The 22,452-nt window shown below is 45.9% G+C and overlaps 1 protein-coding gene across 1 annotated transcript in view; it reads left to right on the top strand.

Annotated features, from left to right (window-relative positions):
• Nucleotides 1–16,174, top strand: part of LOC120918288 (unconventional myosin-XV-like) — a 111,064-nt gene extending 94,890 nt beyond the window's left edge. Inside the window, exons 13-15 of the mRNA XM_040329801.1 lie at nucleotides 13,502–13,627; nucleotides 13,711–14,156; nucleotides 16,129–16,174. Of these exons, the coding sequence (XP_040185735.1) occupies nucleotides 13,502–13,627; nucleotides 13,711–13,905 (321 nt within the window). The 3' untranslated portion in view covers nucleotides 13,906–14,156; nucleotides 16,129–16,174. The remainder of the gene's footprint in view (nucleotides 1–13,501; nucleotides 13,628–13,710; nucleotides 14,157–16,128) is intronic.
• Nucleotides 16,175–22,452: the final 6,278 nt, after the last annotated feature.

Below are 22,452 nucleotides of genomic sequence, written 5' to 3'. Positions count from 1 at the left end.
AAAATCGCTGATCACCGCCATTAGTAGTAAAACAAAAAAATATTAATAAAAAGGCCATAAAACTATCCCCTATTTTGTAAACGCTATAAATTTTGCACAAACCAATTGTTAAACGCTTATTGCGATTTTTTTTACCAAAAATATGTAGAAGAATACGTATCAGCCTAAACTGAGAAAAAAATGATATATTTTTTGGGGGTATTTGTTATAGCAAAAAGTAAAAAATATTTTTTTTTTTTTCAAAATTGTCGCTCTATTTTTGTTTATAGCGAAAAAAATAAAAACCGCAGAGGTGATCAAATACCACCAAAAGAAAGCTCTATTTGTGGGGAAAAAAGGACGCCAATTTTGTTTGGGAGCCACATCGCACAACCACGCAATTGTCACTTAAAGCGACGCAGTGCCGAATCGCAAAAACTGGCCAGGTCCTTTACCTGCATAAAGGTCCGGGTCTTAAGTGATTAAATAGCAGCCACAGCCTAGGTAAAATAGTCTGTCCTATGCCAGCATGTTGCAGAGTGGGATCTTTGCTCTTTGTGTGGAAGCATAAGTCTTCTCTGCTGAGGGTTAAAATTATTCTAAAGGTTCTATTTTTTTTTTAACCACTTAAGCCCCGGACCAAAATGCTGCCTAAAGACCCAAGGTGTTTTTAAAGTTCGGGACTGCGTCGCTTTAACAGACAATTGCGCGGTCGTGCGACGTGGCTCCCAAACAAAATTGGCGTCCTTTTTTCTCCACAAATAGAGCTTTCTTTTGGTGGTATTTGATCACCTCTGCGGTTTTTATTTTTTGCACTATAAACAAAAATAGAGCGACAATTTTGAAAAAAATGCAATATTTTTTACTTTTTGCTGTAATAAATATCCCCCAAAAACATATATAAAATTTTTTTTTCCTCAGTTTAGGCCGATACGTATTCTTCTACCTATTTTTGGTAAAAAATAAACGCAATAATCGTTTATCGGTTGGTTTGCGCAAAATTTATAGCGTTTACAAAATAGGGGATAGTTTTATTGCATTTTTATTTTTATTTTATTTTTTACTACTAATGGCAGCGATCAGCGATTTTTTTCGTGACTGCGGACCCCCCGACCCACGTCTAGGCAGGCACGTACAGGTACGTTGATGTGCCTGTCCGTGCCATTCTGCCGACGTATATCTAAATGCGGCGGTCGGGAAGTGGTTAAATAACAAACATGTTATATTTACTTACTCTGTGAAGTGAGTGTTTTTGCACAGAACAGCCTAGATCCTCTTCTTTTTGGATCCCCTGCCGGTGGAACTCTCCCTCCCCCTTTTGAGTGCCCCCAATAGCAAGCCTTTTGCTATGAGGTCACTCAAGCAGACTCGCTCCCAAACCACACTCCTGTAAGTGGACATTGTCCATTCACACAGTGTGTCTCGGCCCCGCCCCTCGCACTCTCCTCACTGCCTGTGATTGACAGCAGTAGGAGCCAATGGCTCCTGCTGCTGTGTGAGTCAATGAGGCGAGAGAGACCTGGGACCTGGAAGAGCCATTTCTCTCATGCACATTGCTGGATCAAGATGGGGCTCAGGTAAGTATAGGGGGGCTGGGGGGAATCTGCACCCAGAATGCATTAAGGTAAAAAACCTTCTGCCTTTAGAATTAATTTAACACAACTCCTGCTGAGTCAGAGCTAAAGCTGTACAATCAGCAGGGCGAATGACTTTTCTGAATGCTTCCACAGACTGCATGCTCCTCCACATGTTGACAGGGCATGGACTGGCCATCGGGACTACCGGGAGTTTCCCGGTGGGCCCTTTAAAAAAAATATATATATATTATTTTTTTAAAACAGAGACCCCCCTCTGTCTCTCAGACCCCCCTCTGTCTCTCAGCCCCCCCCTCTGTCTCTCAGTCCCCCCTCTTTGAGCCCCCTCCTCTGTCTCTCAGCCCCCTCTATCTCTCAGTCCGCCCGCTGTCTCTCAGTCCCCCTTTATTTCTTTCAGACCCCCTCTGTCTCTCAGACTCCCTCTCTGTCTCTCAGACCCCTTCTTTGTCTCTCAACCCTCCTCTATCTCTCAGCTCTCCTCCTCTGTCTCTCAGCTCCCCCCTCTGTCTCTCAGACCCCTCCTCTGTCTCTCAGACCCCTCCCCTGTCTCTCAGCCCCCCACTGTTTATCAGCTCCCTCCTCTTTCTCTCAGCTCTCCTCCTCTATCTCTCAGCACCCCCCCCCCCCCCCCCTCTGTCTCTCAGCTCCCTCCCTCTGGCTCTCAGCCCCATATCTGTCTCTCAGACCCCCCCTCCTCTGTCTCTCAGACCCCTCATCTGTCTCTCAGACCCCCCCTCTGTCTCTCAGTCCCCCCTCTCTCTCTCAGTCCCCCCTCTTTTAGCCCCTTCTTTGTCTCTCAGCTCCCCTCTGTCTCTCAGACCCACCTCTGTCTCTCAGACCCCTCCTCTGTCTCTCAGCTCCCGCCTCTGTCTCTCAGCCCCCTCCTCTGTCTCTCAGCCCCCTCCTCTGTCTCTCAGCTCTCCTCCCTCCTCTGTCTCTCAGCTTTCCTCCTCTGTCTCTCAGCTCTCCTCCGTCTCTCAGCCCCCTTCTCTGTCTCTCAGCCCCTTTTCTCTGTCTCTCAGCTCTCCTCCTCTATCTCTCAGCTCTCCTCCTCTATCTTTCAGCTCCCCCCTCTGTCTTTTAGCTCCCCCCTCTGTCTCTCAGCTCCCCCCTATGTCTCTCAGCTCCCTCCTTCTGTCGTTCAGCTCCCCCCCTCTGTTTTTTTGCTCCCCCTCTGTCTCTCAGACCCCTTCTCTGTCTCTCAGACCCCTCCTCTGTCTCTCAGCCCCCCACTGTCTCTCAGCCCCCTCCTCTGTCTCTCAGCCCATCCTCTATCTCTCAGCCCCTCCTCCTCTATCTCTCAGCTCTCCTCCATTATCTCTCAGTTCCCTCTGTCTCTCAGCTCCCCCCTCAGTCTCTCAGCTCCCCCTCTGTCTCTCAGCTCCCCCCTCTGTCTCTCAGCTCCCCCCTCTGTCTCTCAGCTCCCCCCTCTGTCTCTCAGCTCCTTCACTCTGTCTCTTAGCTACCTCCCTCTGTCTCGCAGCTTCCCCCTCTGTCTCTCAGCTTCCCCCTCTGTCTCTCAGCTTCCCTCTCTCAGCTCCCCCCTCTGTCTCTCAGCTCCCCCTCTGTCTCTCAGCTCCCTCACTCTGTCTCTTAGCTACCTCCCTCTGTCTCTCAGCTCCCCCCTCTGTCTCTCAGCCCCTCCCCCTCTATCTCTCAGCACCCCCCTCTGTCTCTAAGCTCCCCTTCTGTCTCTCAGCTCCCCTCTCTGTCTCTCTGCCCCCTCCTCTGTCTCATTCACTCCCTGACTCTTAGGCTGCTTTCACACTGGGGCGGGCATTGATGGTAAAACGCTGCTAGTTTTAGCAGCACTTTACTGTCATTTTAGCTGCGCTATTCGGCTTCTAGCAAGCGCTTTTAACCCCCGCTAGCAGCCGAATTAAAGGTTAAACGTGCTCGTGGCTAAATTCAGTAAACTGTTAGGAGGGGGTACAGTGGATGTTAAGAGTTTTAAGGCATTTTGAAGTTAAATAAACATAAAATTATCTCTTATTTCCTTTTATTTGGTGGTCTGTACAGTTAAAAATGAGTCCTGCGGGCGACGCTCATTTACCCTAGTGTACTCTGAGGAGGACTCCGGTTGGGTCTGCGCCAGGTAGATTACGGTTGGGGTGTGCTGGGGTGGGAGAGCTATGAACTTGCACCTCGTTTGTGTGCTCTACATTTATTATTTCCCCTTTTTTAATTTTTTTGGTTATTTTCCTTTGTTTTATAGTCTGCAACGCTGAAACTGCTTGTTTCTGACTGTCACCGTTTCTCTGCAAATCTGATTGTCGACTAATACATATCTTGTAATGCTGTTTTGTTAATAAAAAACACCTTTCTGTTAAAAAGTCCTGCATATAAACCAAGCCACATGCTGCTTCTAATAGTACATTATAGTAGGTAGTCTTTTATAAAATAATCACATGATACAAAGAGCAGAGCTCATAAAGTCACTGGGGCAGATCCACAAAGATCTGCCCTGGCGCAGCGCATCTGAGATACGCTACGCCGCCGTAGCTTACTTTTGTTTGGTTCGAATCCAGAAAGAATTTGCGCCGTAAGTTACGGCGGCATAGTCTATCTCTTGCGGCGTAACGGCGCGTAATTCAAATCGGAGAGTAGGGGGCGTGTTTCATTTAAATCAAAACAAAGATACGACGCGGGAAATTTGAAAGTACGCCGGCGTATCAGTAGATACGCCGGCGTACTTTCTTTGTGGATCTGCCCCACTGTCTTCTCCAACCTCCTGCTCTCTGGCTCCCTTGTCTTTTCTCCAGGACTTCTTCCGAGCCTCTCCCATCCTCTGGAATTCCCTACCTCTATATATCTGCCTACCTCCTACTCTGTACACCATTAGGCCATCCCTGAAAACTCATCTCTTCAAGGAAGCCTATCCCACAGCCACCTAACAACTGAACTTTTAAGACTTCCATCTGCTCATTCTGCCTAGTATCTTTTGTACCACTTACCCCACTCTGTTAAATTGTAAGCACTCACGAGCAGGGTCCTCCTATCTCTCTTGTATTGTATTTTTACTGTACTGTCTGATTTCATATCCCTGGGGACCAACCTGTGGCCCTTTGGCACTTTTTGTGCGGCTCCTGTGGCCCCTTCAGGTACTAATCTGTACTAATATTTTCCTACTGTCCTGTTATAGTAATGATTTCTAGCAGTCTCATGTAATGTCTCCGGTCTATGACTGTCTCCTGAGCGGGGGCGGATCCAGGGGGGCAACGGGGCAATTGCCACCCTCAAGAAACTATTTGCGTGTGAGTGCAGTGGGCGGTTGAGAAAGCACTCTGTGGGCAGGTGAGATCGAGCAGGCCAGGCTGTGGGCAGCTCGGTGGGCAGGTGACAGAGTGTGTGGCTCCGCCGTTGGGCAGCTAAAAGACCGGGCGGCTCCACTGCGGCTGACAGGTGTCGGATGAGAGAGCGTGCGGGCCGGGCAGCTGTTCAGCTTGGTGAGTGCTGAGTGAGTGCTGGCCAATTAATGAGCAGGCAAGCGGGGGGGAGCAGAGAGATGACATCATCTCTCACCGCCCGCCCTGCATCTCTGCCGTTTCTTCCCTCACTGTGTAGGCAGCCGAGGGCAGCAGAGAGATTACATCATGCTGCCTGATAGCCCTGACTCTGGGACACAGCAAGGGACAATTGGAGCAGGTAAGTGACAATTGGCAACATGTGACAGGCGATGTGGCAAGTGACAATCCGCAACATGTGACAGGCAACGTGGCAAGTGACAATCCACAACATGTGACAGACGATGTGACAATCCGCAACATGTGACAGGCGACGTGGCAAGTGACAATCCGCAACATGTAACAGGCAACGTGACAAGTGACAAGCCGCAACGTGTGACAGGTGTTGTGGCAAGTTTCAATCCACAACATTGACAGATGACGTGGCAAATTTCAATCCGCAACGTGTGACAGGTGACGTGGCAATTGACAATGCGAAACTTGTGGCAAGTGACAATCCGCAACGCGAGGCAGGCGATGGCGGCAAGTGACACACTCGGGGCTCCCACTGATTCTACATTATGGTGAGTTAAACCATTTCATTTTATATGACAATGTAATAATAGAAATAATGAGCTTCAATCATTCTGACACCATAACAACCCTGGTGCCGTGATGATTGAAGCTCCAACACCAGCCATTTCCCCCCAAAATTTCCTGCAAAAAAACATATTTTCTGGCAGTGCCCCTCCCGAGACTAGACTCTGGATCCGCCCCAGCTCCTGAGGTATGTCTCGTCTCCAGCATCTCTTATAGCATTGTCAGTTTCTGAGAGTCTCCTGCAGCATGTTTGCAGTATCTGGTCATCTCTTGTATCATGTACTCTGCCTCTGGCCAACTGCTGTATTTTGTCCACAGTCTCTAGCCATCTCCTGTATTATGTCCATAGTCTCTGGCCATCTCCTGTAGTATGTCTGCAGTCTTTGACTATCTCTTGCATCATGTCTACAGTCTTTGATCATCTCATGTTGTGTGTCAGCTATCTCTGATAATGAATATTCACTGAATTTTATGTGCAGCCCTTTGGTGATTTCGGGGGCTGCATTTCTGCCCCCGCCCCCCATATCAAGAAAGTTGCCCATTACTGCTTTATATTGTAAAGAGCTGCACAAACTTTTGGCACTCCTTTAAATCGTGTATTATAATAATGTTATTAATAATCATTGAGGTATGTATATGGAAGCAGGATGCCTAAATACAAGGTTGATTGGAGCCACATCAAAGTTAAAGGAGTTGTAAAGGCACTCTATGCAAGACAAAAAACTTCTTTGAGTAGCAGCCTCCCCAGGCCCAGCACCCCCTAATTACTTACCTGAGCCCCATCTCTCTCCAGCGATGTCCACTAATCTCTAAGCCGTCCGGGACACTCCTTCTGATTGGCTGAGACACAGTAGCGGTGACATTGGCTCCCGCGGCTGTCAGTCAGCCAATCAGGGGAGAGAGGACAGGGCCAGGTCAGAGCTCCTTGTCTGAATGGATACACAGAGCTCTGACTCAGCTTAGGTGCCCCCACAGGAAGCTGCTGACTGAAGGGGCACTCTATAGGAGGGAGGGGCCAGAAGCAACAAAGAGGGACACAAGAAGAGGAGGATCCAGGCTGCTCTGTGCAAAATCAACTGCACAGAAGAGGTAAGTATGACATGTTTGTTATTTATTTTATTTTTTTATACAAACCTTTATAATCATTTTTAGAGGTCGACCGATATGGGTTTTTCTCTGGCCGATGCCGATGTTTAGAAATCGGGGCGGCCGATGGCCGATATATAATGCCGATTTTTGCTCCCAATATTTTAGGCCGATTTTTTTTTTTGGCAGGTGGCACAGGCAGGCACCGACAGGTGGCACTGGTTGGCAGATGGCACTGGCACTGGTTGGCACTGGCAGGTGGCACTAACAGGTGACACTGGCAAATGGCACTGGTTGGCACTGATTGGCAGGTGGCACTAATTGGCACTGGCAGGTGGCACTAATTGGCACTGGATGGCACTAATTGGCACTGGTTGGCACTGACAGAGGGCACTGGTTGGCAGGTGACACTGGCAGGTGGCACTGGCAGGCACTAACAGGTGGCACTGGCAAGTGGCACTGGTTGGCACTGATTGGCAGGTGGCACTAATTGGCACTTGTGCCAACAGATGGAACTGGCAGGCAATGGCAGGTTTCACAGCCTATAGCAGTCTGAAACTGCTCTCTGCAGTGCCGCTGTGTGTGAAACTGTATGGAGAGAGAGAGGAGCTGACAAATTCAGCGTGATGTCAGAGGTGGGCGGGACCCGGAGTGGGCAGGACCCGGGGTGGGCCGGACCCCACAGCTATCCTGCCAATGACCCCACAGCTATCCAGCCAATGATTGGGGCTGTTTAAGAAAGGGGCGGGCCACATACACGTAGCGGCCACCCAGATCCCATCCCATTGGCTGGTGTTGGATAGCCGGGTCCCGCCCACCCCGTCATCCAACCTCAATTATGATAGCTTCTCTCTCTCTCTCCATAGTTTCACACACTGCGGCGCTGCTCTGCCAACAGAGTGTGGAGAAGGGCGGAGAAACCCCACATTCCCCCTCCCTTCTCCACACTCTGCTGCAAATGCTAAATATTGGCCCAATTTGGATAATAATCCGATATATCTATCGACCTCTAATCACTTTAACTGAGAGCCAATAGGCAGGTCTGCAGCTGTAAAATAGGGAAAGGTACCTGTATGTTAAAACTTGTGTGCAGGTAATCTAAAAATGATGTGCGATAAATGACAAAGCTCCTTTGTAGGCTGATGTGCCTGAACAACTGCAGAAACATTGGCCCAGATTCAAGAAGCACTTGCGCCCGCGCAACCATAGGTTACGCAGTGCAAGTGCTTACTTGCTCCGGTGTAACGAGTGCTCCTGATTCAGGAACCTCGTTACACCGACTGCAGGCTAAAATCTGCGCGGCATAAGGCTCTTATGCCTCGCAGATTTTAGGCTGCATTCTTGCGGGGGCCGCTAGGGGGCGCTCCTATTGTGTATCAGCGTGTAGTATGCAAATTGCATACTACCACTGATTCACAAGCTTGCGCGGGCCCCGCGCAAGCCAGGTACGGTGTTTCCGTATGGCTACTTTTAGCGCAAGGCTTCCCCTTCTAATAGTAATGCTAAAGTATAGCCGGCCTTCCCGCGCCGTGAAATTTGAATTTCACGGCGTTTGCGTAAGTGAAACGTGAATGGCGCTGGACGCCATTCACGTTCACTTAGAAGCAAATGACGTCCTTGCGACGTCATTTGCCGCAATGCACGTCGGGAAAGTTTCCCGACGGAGCATGCGCTGTACGCTCGGCGCGGGAGCGCGCCTAATTTAAATGATTCCCGCCCCCGGCGGGATCAGTTAACTTGCGCGCGCTTACGCCGGGCAAATTTGCCGGCGCGCCCTCGCAATTCACGAAGCTACTGCTCCGCGAATCGAGGGCAGCGCAAAATATTTGCGGGGGCGCAGGGCAAAATCGTTGCCCTGCTCCCCCGCAAATATCGCGCAATTCTACTTGAATCTGGGCCATTGTTACTATTGTTTACATTGAGTCATGCTTGTTTTAATGCTATTTATTATGGCCAGAAATAATCTTACCTAGTTAAAGTCAAATAAAAGAATCAAAGCAAGTATGCAAAGAAAGCAGTTTCCTGTCTTCCTTCATTAAAAAAGCATAATATGTAGTGACAACAATGAAACCTTAACAGACGTATTTTGTAGGAAAAAATATAGAGTGGCAATGTGAATTAGCAAATAGCATCCAATCAGAACTATTCTATTTAGTTGTCTGCAATTTTAAATAGATTTTTGCTTTTCCTTTCTCTCACTCTCTACTATAAGGGATGATACCTAATCCTTGTCTGTGTACGTCAGAAAGCCTCTCCATTGCTCTCTCTGCTGCCTCTAATTCCCTGTACACACGATCGGTTCGTCTGATGAAAACGGTCCGATGGACCGTTTTCATTAGACGAACCGATCGTGTGTGGGCCCCATCGTTTTTTTCCCCATCGGTGAAAAAAAATAGAACCTGTTTTAAAATGTTCTGATGGTTAAAAAACGAAAAAAAACGAAAAAAAACGATCGTCTGTGGGGACATCCATCGGTCAAAAATCCACGCATGCTCAGAATCAAGTCGACGCATGCTCAGAATCAAGTCGACGCATGCTCGGAAGCATTAAACTTAATTTTTCTCTGCACGTCATTGTGTTTTACGTCACCGCGTTGGACACGATCGGATTTTTAACTGATGGTGTGTAGGCAAGACTGATGAATGTCAGCTTCATCGAATATCTGATGAAAAAATCGGTCCGTTTTCATCGGATGAACCGATCGTGTGTACAGGGCATTACTTAGGAAACATACAGAAGGTATAGTCTAAAGCAGTTGTGTCAAACTCAATTTCATTGTGGGCCACATTAGCAGTATGGTTGCATTTAAAGGGCCGGTTGTATCTGGGGTGCGCTACGTACAGTGTGCATAGTTCAGGAGTGCGTTATACAGAATGCAGGCTTTAGGGGTGCTCTATGTACTGAGTGCAAAGTTTAGGGGTGTGCTGTGTACAGAGTGCAGGGTTTAGGGGTGCACTATGTACAGTGTGGAACCCCCCCCCAAAGCTTCTTCGTATTTCTCTCCTACCCGAACCAGCTCTAGTACCTCCCTATGTAGGCCACTCTGCCTCGCCTTGCAGGGAGATCATTCTCCCTCTTAGATTCTGGAGATCTGTCCCTGTCATCAGTGCTTGCAGGGATTTGTTAGTTCCTGAGAGCAAAGCTGGCCCTTGTAAACACAGAAGGCTTCTATGTTTACAATAGTGGGGAGCTGAAGCAGAGGATGAGTGCCAGAGGTGATGGACTAGAGTTCCAGCACAATCTATCTCCAAACCTGGTGTGAGGGCCACATGACAAGGCTTGGAGTGCCACATTAGGCCCGCGGGCTATGTGTTTGACATATGTAGTCTAGAGTAAAACCAAAGAGTTCCACAATGGGAACATTTATTTAGGCCCTAACACATATACAGTAAAACCTTGGATTGAGAGTAACTTGGTTTAAGAGCGTTTTGCAAGACAAGTGTAGCACTTACCCCCGAAGGAGCTGCTGGTTTGTTTTGGGTGGCATGTTGCCTCATGTATCTCTGCCGTCTAGGGTATTTGATGAGAGTTGCAGTAAATGGAATGTCCACACAACAAGTGTCTTTTCCGTGCTTTTTATTACCCAGCTGGGTAAAAACAGTAGAACTTGGTGAAGAGTAGAGAAATAGTAGAAATGGAAATGGCAGATTCAGGTGTATGTAATAGGCAAACAGTCCTGCTTCCAATGACAATTTCTGTTTCGCCACTCACGGAATGGGTATAGCGCACCTGGACAGGCCTCTCTCACAAGCCTGGCAGCCAGAATGTCACTCGGAACTTGGGGATAAGTCTCTGCCACAGACCCTCCCTATGGTTGAAACAATGGAGATAATAGTGGTCCGGAATCCTCCTTAGCAGATTCGACACCTGGATCTCCTTCAGGTAGTTTTAGTTAGGTTACTGACTGATAGGCGACCGACGTCCAGCCTCTCAGCACCCAGTTTCCTTGGTCCCCGGTGGATGGTCAAGACCCTCTTGGAAGACCAGCTTCTCTTGTTACTCCTCAGGCAGACTCTCCACCGAACATCTTCCTCTAACAGGACTTACACTTAGGACCTCATTAGATTGGGGACCCAGTTGATCACTGGGCCCCAGCCGCAGCTCAAATGTTCCAGACCAACGTGGTCCCGGAACCAGGAACACTAGAACACGGGAAGAAGACCCAAGCAAATGGCGTCTGCCTCATAAATACCCCTCCCCAACATGCACAGCGAGGAAACCTCCTCCTGATAGGCTGCTGGGAAGAAATATCCAAATCCTTGACTCTACTGATGCCACCTGTCGGTCTGGGGTGTGATCAGCACCCCAGAAACGACAGCATGAACCCACAGCACAGCCAAATCGGAGGCAGAGGCATCAAATTTGAACAGATTAACCTGGTCAGAGTTACTTAACTCTCCGACCCCCTCTAAATTTATACTAGCACCGGTTCTGAAAAGTAACCAGGCGCTACACAAGCAAAATGTTTTAATAAATTTTGCCTTGATATACAAGCGATGTCTTGATATAAGAGTAGCGTCATGTCAAAACTGAGTATAAAAAAGAAGAGAGGAGCCTCTAAGTGTAGCAATACAGTTACTTTTAACGAAGGTACAACATTTAGCAACTTATTGCTACACTTAGAGGTGCCTCTCTTCTCTTTTATACCCTGTAAAAAAAATGCTTTGACATATAAGTGCTTTGGATTACAAGCATGTTTCTGTAACGAATTATGCTCGCAAACTAAGGTTTTACTGTAGATAAAAATGTTTACGTCTAGCTGATCTCTTCTGTACAGTATGTATAAGGAAAAATGTAAATGCTATAGATTTACTCTGTAAAACGTGTGAGTCTATACATACAGTAGTTCTCCAACCGGATGGAATCTGCTGAAGCGTGGCCTGCTTTTACATGCCGGGTATCTTCTGTCTTCTGTGACTGCATTACCTATAATAAACATGGGGTAGCCCTTAATACTGCACTTAGATTGGAGCTGTTTTCTCCTCTTGATGAGTCTATACATGTGAAGGAGCTGCTGGTAATTGATTGGGCCTGTACTCTGCTCTCCTACCCCCAAATAACTTGTCTCAGCCCTCTTGACACAGCTGTGTAACAGTGTTGATGTAAAACTTTCACTACAAGGAACAATCCCACCATAACAATGTGTATATAGTGTACCTTTACCGTTATCTGGGCATCCGCTGTTCCACCTGTGAGGATAATGAACAAGCCTCACACCAATTATAATCAACCAGAATGTAAGTTTACTGAGACTGGTATAAAAACAGTAGTTATAATAACTGTATCAACATACAAACTTACTATAATAGTGCAATGAGTGTACACAAGTTATTAACACTTAACGGTCCCTTGAATCTCTACTGCGGCGCGTCTCCATGTGGGATTAGTGCTCAGAGTGACAATGCCTTGACACAGGTCACCTTCCCACTTCCAGTACAGCCGCATCAAAACATACTAATGCAAGGATATCAACACAGCACAATACAATTTCTCAAGAGCTTCCCCTGAGGTATAAGGCAGCCTTTTGTCTTTCTTTTATCCGAAGCAAAAAAAAAATCCCAGTGAGAATTGTAGTCTCTGGTCTTCTTTCCTCTGCTAGCTATTATACTGCAGCGTTTGTAATCCAATGGTTTAACAAGTACTGGAATAGCATAAACTGAAATGTGATAACAATTCCCGCTATACAACATACTTTCAGATGCCTCCGGTGTAGGTATACCTTAACCGTCAGTCAGCCCTCAATGAAGTATAGGTTTTGAGGCCTGCTTGAACTCAGTCTATTTGAATGAGACCTCTCTGTAGGACTACAGGTCCCAGTAACTCTGTGAAATGAGTCTAAGTGTGTTAAGGGTGTTAAATAACTTCTGGGCGACAGCCCCCTCACCACACCAGGCATGGAAAGTTGTGAATCTCCGGTCCGGTTGTCTCAGTCCTGCTGCCAGTCAGCACTGTCACACTGCTCTGCTCCGCAAGTAAACCGGACATGTGTTTGGCTCCGTCAGGAGTTCTGGATCCTCAGACCCGATCACACTGTTTCTCCAGCACACTGTGGTAAAGCAGTGTCAATGGTTGCTGTTCCGCTCTACGCGATATAGGTAGGGTGACCACATTTCCAAACTACCATTCAGGGACACCCTCCCTTCCCAAAAATCAGCTTGTGGTGTAACGAATCAAAGCACAGTGATTGGACACAAGAGGCGAGATTTATGATTTCTCCAATCACAAGCAGGGGGCGGGGACTGTGCTCCTTTAGGCATTCCTGGAGAGGACAAGTACTGTCAGTGAGTAAAGCGGTGATGTGGCGGCCTTTTTTGGGGGCATTAGTTTGGCTTGGGGGGGTGGCTGTGTCAGTTTCATCCGGGACACTGTATTGTCCTGGAATGAAGGTGCCCGGGACAGACCTGCAAAATGCGGGACTGTCCCGGGCAATCCGGGACATGTGGTCACCCTAGATATGGGCCCTCTTCTGAAACACTTCTTCACAGATCGCTGCAGGCAGGCCATGCGTCCAGAACAGAGCAAAAAATGTCTCCCCTCTGCCTTTTATTACCCACCCAGCATGCAGTTCAGCCATCTAGTGTTCATGAGTAAGTGAGTGGGCATTATGGGTAGGTGAGTCCTTTCACAAAGTAAACAAACCACTTCCTGCTCTGCATGTGTAAGTTAAAACAAATCTCGTTCACATTGCATACCACCAGAGGGAGCCAAATACCAATCTTTAGCACTACATAGCAAAAATACCATTGCTACACATGCATTTTATACACTACAATTGTTTTTTTTATTTCTCTTTTTTAGGCTACAGACCACACGTTCTTACAGAAGTGTCATTATCATCACGGAGACAGTAACATCTACATCAAACCCAAATTACCTCTACCAGTGTTCACAATGCAACATTACTCTGGACTTGTCACGTACCAGGTGATCTGTGCCGTGCTCTTTACTGTGTGTGTGTCTAGGAGGAGAAACAAGCATCACACCAATATGGCAATTTTATGTTCTAGGTCCATAACTTCTTGAGCAAAAACAAAGACAGACTTCCAACTGTTGCCAGAGATGTCTTGGCTCAGAGTCGATTGAGAGTAATAAAGATCTTTTGTTTCATCAGTTCTGCTGTGTCTCATGTTTCCAGTTCCTGTTTATGCGATATTGTTAAATTTCTCCCATCCCTGTTTTCCATCTGTCTGTTCTTTTTTTAAACTGCAGCATTACTGATTTCCCTAAAGTTCTCTTTGCATGAAAGCATGCTGCCATTTGTGCACCACCATGTCATTTAGTGTACTACGTATCTCTTGTTATATCTATTTCTCCAGCTTCTCTCAGATATGTTCAAGAGATCTCCTAAAATAGATCAGGCTCAGACAGGAAAGTCTAAAGGTAAATGTCCAAGATCTACACTAATTGGGAGATTTCATCTGTGTCTACAGGACCTCATTGGCCGACTTAAAAGGTATGACTAAAGGGGGGGGGGGGGGGGAAGGCTTTGGCTTATCATTTTCAGAAGGGCTTGTTCACCCTATGGTCTATACGTGGTAGTGTTTGGTTCTCTGAAAGTATTTCCTTTTTTTTTTTTATGGAAAACAAAAAGCATATTTCCCGAATTCATACAACAAAAACAAATTACATACCAAACAAAAAAACAAAGCCCCCATCCCCCTAGCCCCAATTTCCCCTCCTCTCTCCCTGCTCCCTCCCTCCCTCATCCCTTATCCCCCTCCCTCATCCCCTATCCCCCTCCCTCATCCCCTATCCCCCTCCCTCCCTCATCCCCTATCCCTTCCCTCCCTCATCCCCTATCCCCCTACTCCCTCATCCCCTATCCCCCTCCTCCCTCATCCCTTATCCCCCTCCCTCATCCCCTATCCCCCTCCCTCATCCCCTATCCCCCTCCCTCCCTCATCCCCTATCCCCCTCCCTCCCTCATCCCCTATCCCCCCCTCCCTCATCCTCTATCCCCCTCCCTCCATCACTTGCCATCCTTTATATCAGAGGTGCCATCACTGGCCATCCTCCGTATCAGACAGGCCATTATTGAATATTCTCATTGGCCATCCCCGGCAACAAATAGTCCACCACTCGCCATCCTCTTTATTAGAAAGGCCATCACTGCCCCTCAAAAAATCACCAAGGTGAAAAATATGCCAACTTCATCAAACTCAATCTGATCACATCACAGTCAACCAAAGACACCATTTTCTGTGTTAATTTTTTGGGGGATTTGGGCACAAAATTGAAAGTTTAACAGCCCTATCAAATTGCCATGTGTATGACCAGCTTAGGAGCAAGGGAAACACAGTTGTCTTTATAACCAACTAGCTGAATACCCGGCGTTGCCCGGTCTTCCTATCTTAACCTTTTGGGGAGGAAAATCATAGTAATATAAATATACCCATCTTTTATATAAGGGTGTAGGTAAGGGTTAATTTAACTGTCATATATTTTTATTTGGCATATAAGTAATATGTGTACCAGGTATTATTGAAATATCTCCAGGCGTACAGAAGTTATGTGGGAACATACATTTCCCATTGATTTGCATGGGACTTTAAACAAAAACCCCGACCCTCACAAATGGGGGTAGTTAAGGGATAAATTAACTATCCTATAGTTTAAGTGGACATATAAGTAACATGTGACCAAGTGTTATCGAAAGATGTACAGCCGTTTGGAAGTTATGAAGTAACATGTATTTCCCATAGAGTTGAATGGGACTTTAAAGAAAAACCCCGACCATGGCAAATGGGGGTGGGTAAGGGTTAAACCACCTATCCTATATTTGTTGCTGACGTATAAGTAACGTGTGCCAAGTTTCATGTTAATATCTTTAGCCGTTTGGACGTGATGCTGGAACATACATACATACACACACACACACACGTTGAGTTTTATATATATAGATAAGCATACATATTATAACGCAGTCAAAAGAATGTATGTTTAGAGACATTTTTACTGAGCAAGTAAAGATATTATTATTGATATATGGCTACACTGACAACACTTTCATTTTAGTGTGTAAGTAGAGATGGTATTAAAGTTATATGGTTGTACTGGCAAACACACCTTGTTTTTTTCTGCATCTTTATTACAGTACATAACTTTTATAGGGTTGTTTAACAGAGCAGTGCATCAAGCAATACAGATCTGAAAGAGCAGTAACTCATCTCAAACAGAAAAAATAAATACAAGTTTACTGAAATCTGCTATTATTACAGCATTTTGCGTTTTCATGATTATTTTTTCCCTTTAGTAAATAAGCAAGCCAGGCTTAAAGCTCAACTCTTGGTATGCCTGCCCATTTTACAAAGCAGCTGAATTCTTGGAGTTCAGCTTTACAAACATTTATTCCATATGTACACGTGATTTTTTTTTTATATTATCATACGTTTTACAATGCCTATGATGCATTTCTTTTTTAACAGGAGTCATGTATTGTTTGTTCGCTGCATCACCCCCAATTCAAAAAAGGTAATTATTGTCTGATTTATCTGATTCTTCCTCAATTTTTCTTTTATATCAGCTTTACTTTGCATTTCCATTATATGTTGATTCATTGTTATCAAAGGGATCAAAGAGTCTGTAGAAACAGTGCTATGAATGTTATGCCAACAATACTAAAATACATGTATTTCCTTACAGTGCTGTCAAGTAAAACCATAGCAGTTGATTCATTTGCAAATGGACATTAACAATGTCTTGAGCAACCAAGCAAATATGAAATCCGACCTAGCATTGGATATATTCTACCATGTTAATATATAATTCAGATCCTAAATAAATATAATAAAAAATAAATTAGTAAGAGGTTTTAAAAATTAAAAAAATGCAGCTTTCACTGCAATACTCACATCTTCTCTGGTGCTCTCTGCTCCACTGATGGCCATGGACCTCTTCCAGGTTTATTAACAGCAGTGGCGGCTGGTGCTCCATTGTTTTGGGGGGTGGCAAACAATGTTGTCATTCCCCCCTCCCCCGCCAGGTCTACATGTACCACCTCCACGGTCGCTTTCCCACGGCAGATGGACAAAGCAGTAGGAGAGAAGCCAGGCTGTGGCACGCTCCAATGACAGACATTGCCATCTTTCTTTTCCCAGCTCAGGCTACATGGCAACTCTGCCTCTACACTGTATATGTCACAGCTGGAGACTGCATTGGCTGCCACCAGCCCCCCTGCCTTCTCCTCCTCTCCGCTGCTTATCCACTCCAACCACCGCCGTACACATCACACAAGTGGATGGGCTCAGGATACAGTGCCTTGCACCCTGAGCCCACCATTTTTGAATGGATTATGGAGGCGACGCCCCTTCACCACTAATAAGCGGGCCACCACCGAACAGCCAACGTCATTCAACCCACCTCCTATGTGCCCAGACTGATGTACACATACCATGGGGGTACATCACCACATCGCCTGGGTTTACAGAACAATATAGTATGCTTTCTGAAAAATAAAAGGCTGCTCACCACCAACACCGAAACAAGAGGAAGGATGCCAGGACATTGAATAACCAACCAGAAATCAACTGGATTATGAAACTTTTACTAAACAGGTATGAGAGGGGAGGCTAAAACTGGAGTTCTGATTTAAGTGCATGAATGCTAAAAAAAAGAAAAGGTCCAGGTATTTTCCCATTATGGATCTCAGTACTTCATCTGCTTTTCTCCTCAGAAAATCAAATCCATCTTTGTTGAAGCATTACCCATAGTCCGCATCTATTTCTCAATTGAGATGCTGACTCAGGCCTCGTACACATGGGCCAGAATCTTGTCAGGAAGAAAACGTTGTTTTTCCTGACGAGATTCTTGGCAAGAATCTCACGGTTCTTTTGAAAGGTAAGAACGCGGCGACATCATCGCGTACAACAAGCATGCGCTCGTCACATTCGATGCCGTCGCCGCCAAATTTCACACCAGAAGCACAGAAAATGTAACTCCCCCCTGCTTCCTATGGCAGAACGAAATCCTCTATCCTGTAGGGACATGTGGTTGTCAAGAGGGATCATTGGTCTCTTATAATCATTTGTTTTCCAACTTCCTGGTTGAGTGAGGCACTGATGATGTAACTCTGACCCCAACCCCTGCATCCTGGGACATTCCTGTCACTTTTCCAGGTGGCACACCCAAAGAACCAGGAAGTAAGAGGAGATTCATCTGCCTTTAGTTAAAATTGCCACTGTTGTCAGGCTAATTCCTCGAAGCTCAGATGGGTTCATTAGCTGAAGAAGCTGGCATGGCCCACCCACACTCTACAGACAAGGTACCCTGTCTGCAGAGTGTGGGATGGCCATGTCAGCTTCCATAGATGATATTTATGATATTGCCACCAGCATTTTTTTTGAAGACTTATGCTCGCTTTGGACCTTAATCCTTTGTTTTTTGGGCACTAGCACTTTATCTTGTTTAGGATATCATGACTGTGTTGTGGGAGCAGTGCGGTGTGGCTTTTTAAATGTTACATTCAGCATTTGGATACATTACATTGCCCCCCAACACCTCTCTCCAGAAATAGAGCTGGAAATAGTAACACCTGGAAATATCCTGCACAGACCACGGAGGTACTGATTTCCTTTCTGTATCCAGCAGCTGTGTGAATCACTTGGGTAGGTCCTGCATAGTCCAGCCCACTAATCAGTGGTCACCAAAGTGCCCCTGTGTGAGAATCTTTAATTACTACCCAAGTATAAACATGTGTTCATTGTAAAAGAAAGATAGATTAATGAAGAGTAGCCGTTGTGATGTTCTAGACTCAAGCTTCATAAGAAATGGGAGAAGTACTCTGTATGTCTCAGTGTCATTAAAGCGGGAGTTCACCCAATTAGTTTTTTTTTTCTCTTTTCCCCTTAGCTTCATGCTCGTTTTGTCTAGGGGAATCGGCTATTTGTTTTAAAATATGAGCCGTACTTACCGTTTTCGAGATGCATCTTCTCCATCGGCTTCCGGGTATGGGTCTTCGGGAGCGGGCGTTCCTTCTTGATTGACAGTCTTCCGAGAGGCTTCCGACGGTCGCATCCATCGCGTCACTCGTAGCCGAAAGAAGCCGAACGTCGGTGCGGCTCTATACTGCGCCTGCGCACTGACGTTCGGCTTCTTTCGGAAAATCGTGACGCGATGGATGCGACCGTCGGAAGCCTCTCGGAAGACTGTCAATCAAGAAGGAACGCCCAGTCCCGCAGCCCATACCCGGAAGCGGCGGAGAAGATGCATCTCGTAAACGGTAAGTACGGCTCATATTTTAAAACAACTAGCCGATTCCCCTAGACAAAACGAGCATGAAGCTAAGGGGAAAATGTGTTCTCTATGGGTGAACCTCCGCTTTAAGGCAAAGAATAAGGAATGTGCTTAATGCCTTGCAACCTTTGGATATTACCAGCAAGGAAGATGTGGTGAGTATCATGAAGAATGCCTGCCGCATGTCCACATGTGAAAGAGGAAGGGTCTCCCTGCACTAACCCTTAGGTGTGCAAAGTGGGGGTGCCTGGGCACACCCTAATCATCCCCGGGCACCAGTGCCATGCAGTGTACAGAAGTGTGTGAGGCACAAGGGCCCCCCGAGGGAAGGGAGACCCACTGTGCCTTGTCATGCACTACAGACCCCAAGTAATCCATTGTATTTTATCTGCAGCATCATCTGCCTTCCCAGTCTGGGATAGGGGTGGGTGCACTGTGCAGTGCCGATCCGATCAAATCAGCAGTGCCCAGCACAGTGTGTTCAAACAGAACGGAAGAGGCTCAATCTGCTCCACCTTTCTATCTCTGCTATGTCTGCCCCAACCCACACAACAACCTGTGTGTAATTTAATCTCAGTATAAATACAACTGCTCTGTGAAGTCCCCAGAGGTTTGTTAGAGAACCTTAGTGAACAAACAGCATCATGAAGGCCAAAGAGCACACCAGACAGGTCACGGATAAAGTTGTGAAGAAGTCTAACGCTGGGTTAGGTTATAAAAAATATCCCAAGCTTTGAACATCTCACATAGTATTGTTCAACCCATCATCTGAAAATGGAAAGAGTATGGCACAACTGCAAACCTACCAAGACATGGCCGTCCACCTAAACTGACAGGCTGGCCAAGGAGAGCAATAATCAGAAAAGCAGCCAAGAGGCCGATGGTAACTCTGGAAGAGCTTCAGAGATCTACAGCTCAGGTGGGAGAATATGTCCACAGGACAAATATTAGTCGTGCACTCCACAAATCTGCCCTTTATGGAATAGTGGCAACAAGAAAGCCAGTGTGGAAAGAAAGCCATAAGAAGTCTCTTTTGCAGTTTGTGAGAAGCCATGTGGGGGACACAGCAAACATGGGGGAGAAGGTGCTCTGGTCAGATGAGACCAAAATTGTACTTTTTGGCCTAAAAGCAAAACGCTATATGTGGGGGAAAACTAACACTGCACATCACTATGAACACGCCATCCCCACCGTTAAACATGGTGGTGGCAGCATCATGTTGTGGGATGCTTTTCTTCAGCAGGGACAGTGAAGCTGGTTAGAGTTGATAGGAAGATGGATGGAGCCAAATACAGGGTAATCTTTTAGGAAAACCTGTTAGAGTCTGCAAAAGACTTGAGACTGAGGTGGAGGTTCACCTTCCAGCAGGACAATGACCCTAAACATACAGCCAGAGCTACAATAGAATGAGTAAGATCATAGCATATTCATGTGTTAGAATGGCCCAGTCAAAGTCCAGACCTAAATCCAATTGAGAATCTGTGGCAAGACTTGGAAATTGCTGTTCACAGACGCTCTCCATACAATCTGACAGAGCTTGAGCTATTTTTCAAAGAAGAATGTGCAAAAATGTCACTCTTTAGATGTGCAAAGCTGGTAAAGACATCCCCAAAAAGACTTGCAGCTGTAATTGCCTCAATTGTAATTGATTCTACAAAGTAATTGCACACCACACTTTTGAGATATTTATTCATAAAGAATTTTGAAAACCATTTATCATTTCCCTTTCACTTCACAATTATGTACCACTTTGTGTGGGTCTTTCGCAATAAAATACAAAATGTGGAAAATGTCAAGGGGTATGAATACTTTTTCAAGACACTGTAAATATCTGTCTATATAATATATATACACACACACACACATGGATTTGTATTTGAGATTTGGGGTGTACACCCCAATGCAATAGGCTGCGCACACCTTTGCACTCACCCAATCCATATCTAGTATAATTGGGACCCTAAGCCCCAGAGGGCTTTTGTGCAGCTATACAGTCTGCAAAAATGGTATGGCCTCCTCTTTCTTTGATTGGTTATCATCAGCACTGAAAGATTGTGTAGGTCATGGCGAAAGCAAATTTTATTTAATTTTTTCTGACAGTATCCTGCTGCACCCTGCCATAACAAAAAGGTGCCAAGGCATGGCCCCAATAGAGTCACACCCAAGTTGATGTAAGGTTCTTTGGACCCTATTTTTAATTCAATTCAGCTAAATTGAATTTCCTTTCAAATGATTATTATGATAATGTCGGTACCGTATATACTCGAGTATAAGCAAACCCGAATATAAGCCGAGGCACCTAATTTTACCACAATAAAATGGGAAAACGTATTGCCTCGAGTATAAGCCTAGGGTGTCCATCTGCATGCCTCACTGTGCCTTACTGTGTCCATGCCTCTCTGTGTCCATGCCTCACTGTGTCCATGACTAGACTGACGTTTAACATTAGAGTCTATGAAAGGGGTGCCCGGCTTTGAAAAATCGGTGCTCCCCGGCTGTAGGTCTCCCAGACAACAAACTTTGCACACTTGTAGAGGAAGAGTGGGGCTACATGTGTGCCAAGGGGACCTACGGCCGGCCAGTACCAGGTCCCCAAAGTCCGGTATATCAGGCGCAAAAAGGTGACTCAAGTATAAGCCGAGGGCGGGCATTTTCAGCACAAAAAAATGGGCTACATGTGTGCAAAGTTCAGGGTCCAGGAGACCTCAGACCGGCCAGGTACCAGGTCCCCAAAGTCACCGGAGAAATTACCGTTTAAAATGGGAGTCTATGGAAGGGGTGCCCGACTTTGAAAAATCGGTGCTCCCCGGCCGTAGGTCCCCCGGACAACAAACTTTGCACACTTGTAGAGGAAGAGTGGGGCTACATGTGTGCCAAGGGGACCTACCACCGGCCGGTACCGGGTCCCCAAAGTCCAGTATATCAGGCGCAAAAAGCTGACTCGAGTAGCCGAGGGGGGCATTTTCAGCCCAAAAAAATGTGCTGAAAAACTCGGCTTATACTCGAGTATATACAGTATTTCAATCCCTGTTCATGGGTTTTTACCCTCCTGTTTTTCTTTACAACTTTCTATTTCATTAAATATTCTGTCATATTAGCACGCATATGCAAACGGAACAACATTGCTACATAACACAATTTGACAATAAATAGCAGCAGGTAGTAAAATATGAAACCACCTCCAAAATGTTGATTTTAAAACAAAACCATAATTAGTAGTGCTCACTTTAAAACACATAGAAAAATAAATATGACTCATTAAATATATTTAATTCAATGCTGATATCACAAAATAAATGTACCAATGATCCCCCAATGGGTTGGGAAGTAGAATTGTATCACCGTTTTTGTAAAAAAATTGCATAATCTTTATTATATCAATAACAACACAACAATGCAGAACAACAATGCAGAACAACACAACAAAAAGAATCTTTGCGGCTGTTTTTCTTATATACAAATAAACTACACAATCATTGTACCATATTCAATATGAAATTTATTTAATCGACTTGATA

The sequence above is a fragment of the Rana temporaria genome, chromosome 12 (assembly GCF_905171775.1).
Source record: "Rana temporaria chromosome 12, aRanTem1.1, whole genome shotgun sequence".
Lineage (NCBI taxonomy): Eukaryota > Metazoa > Chordata > Amphibia > Anura > Ranidae > Rana > Rana temporaria.
Note: the sequence above shows the minus strand (reverse complement) of the source record. Positions and strands in the feature narration are given on the sequence as shown.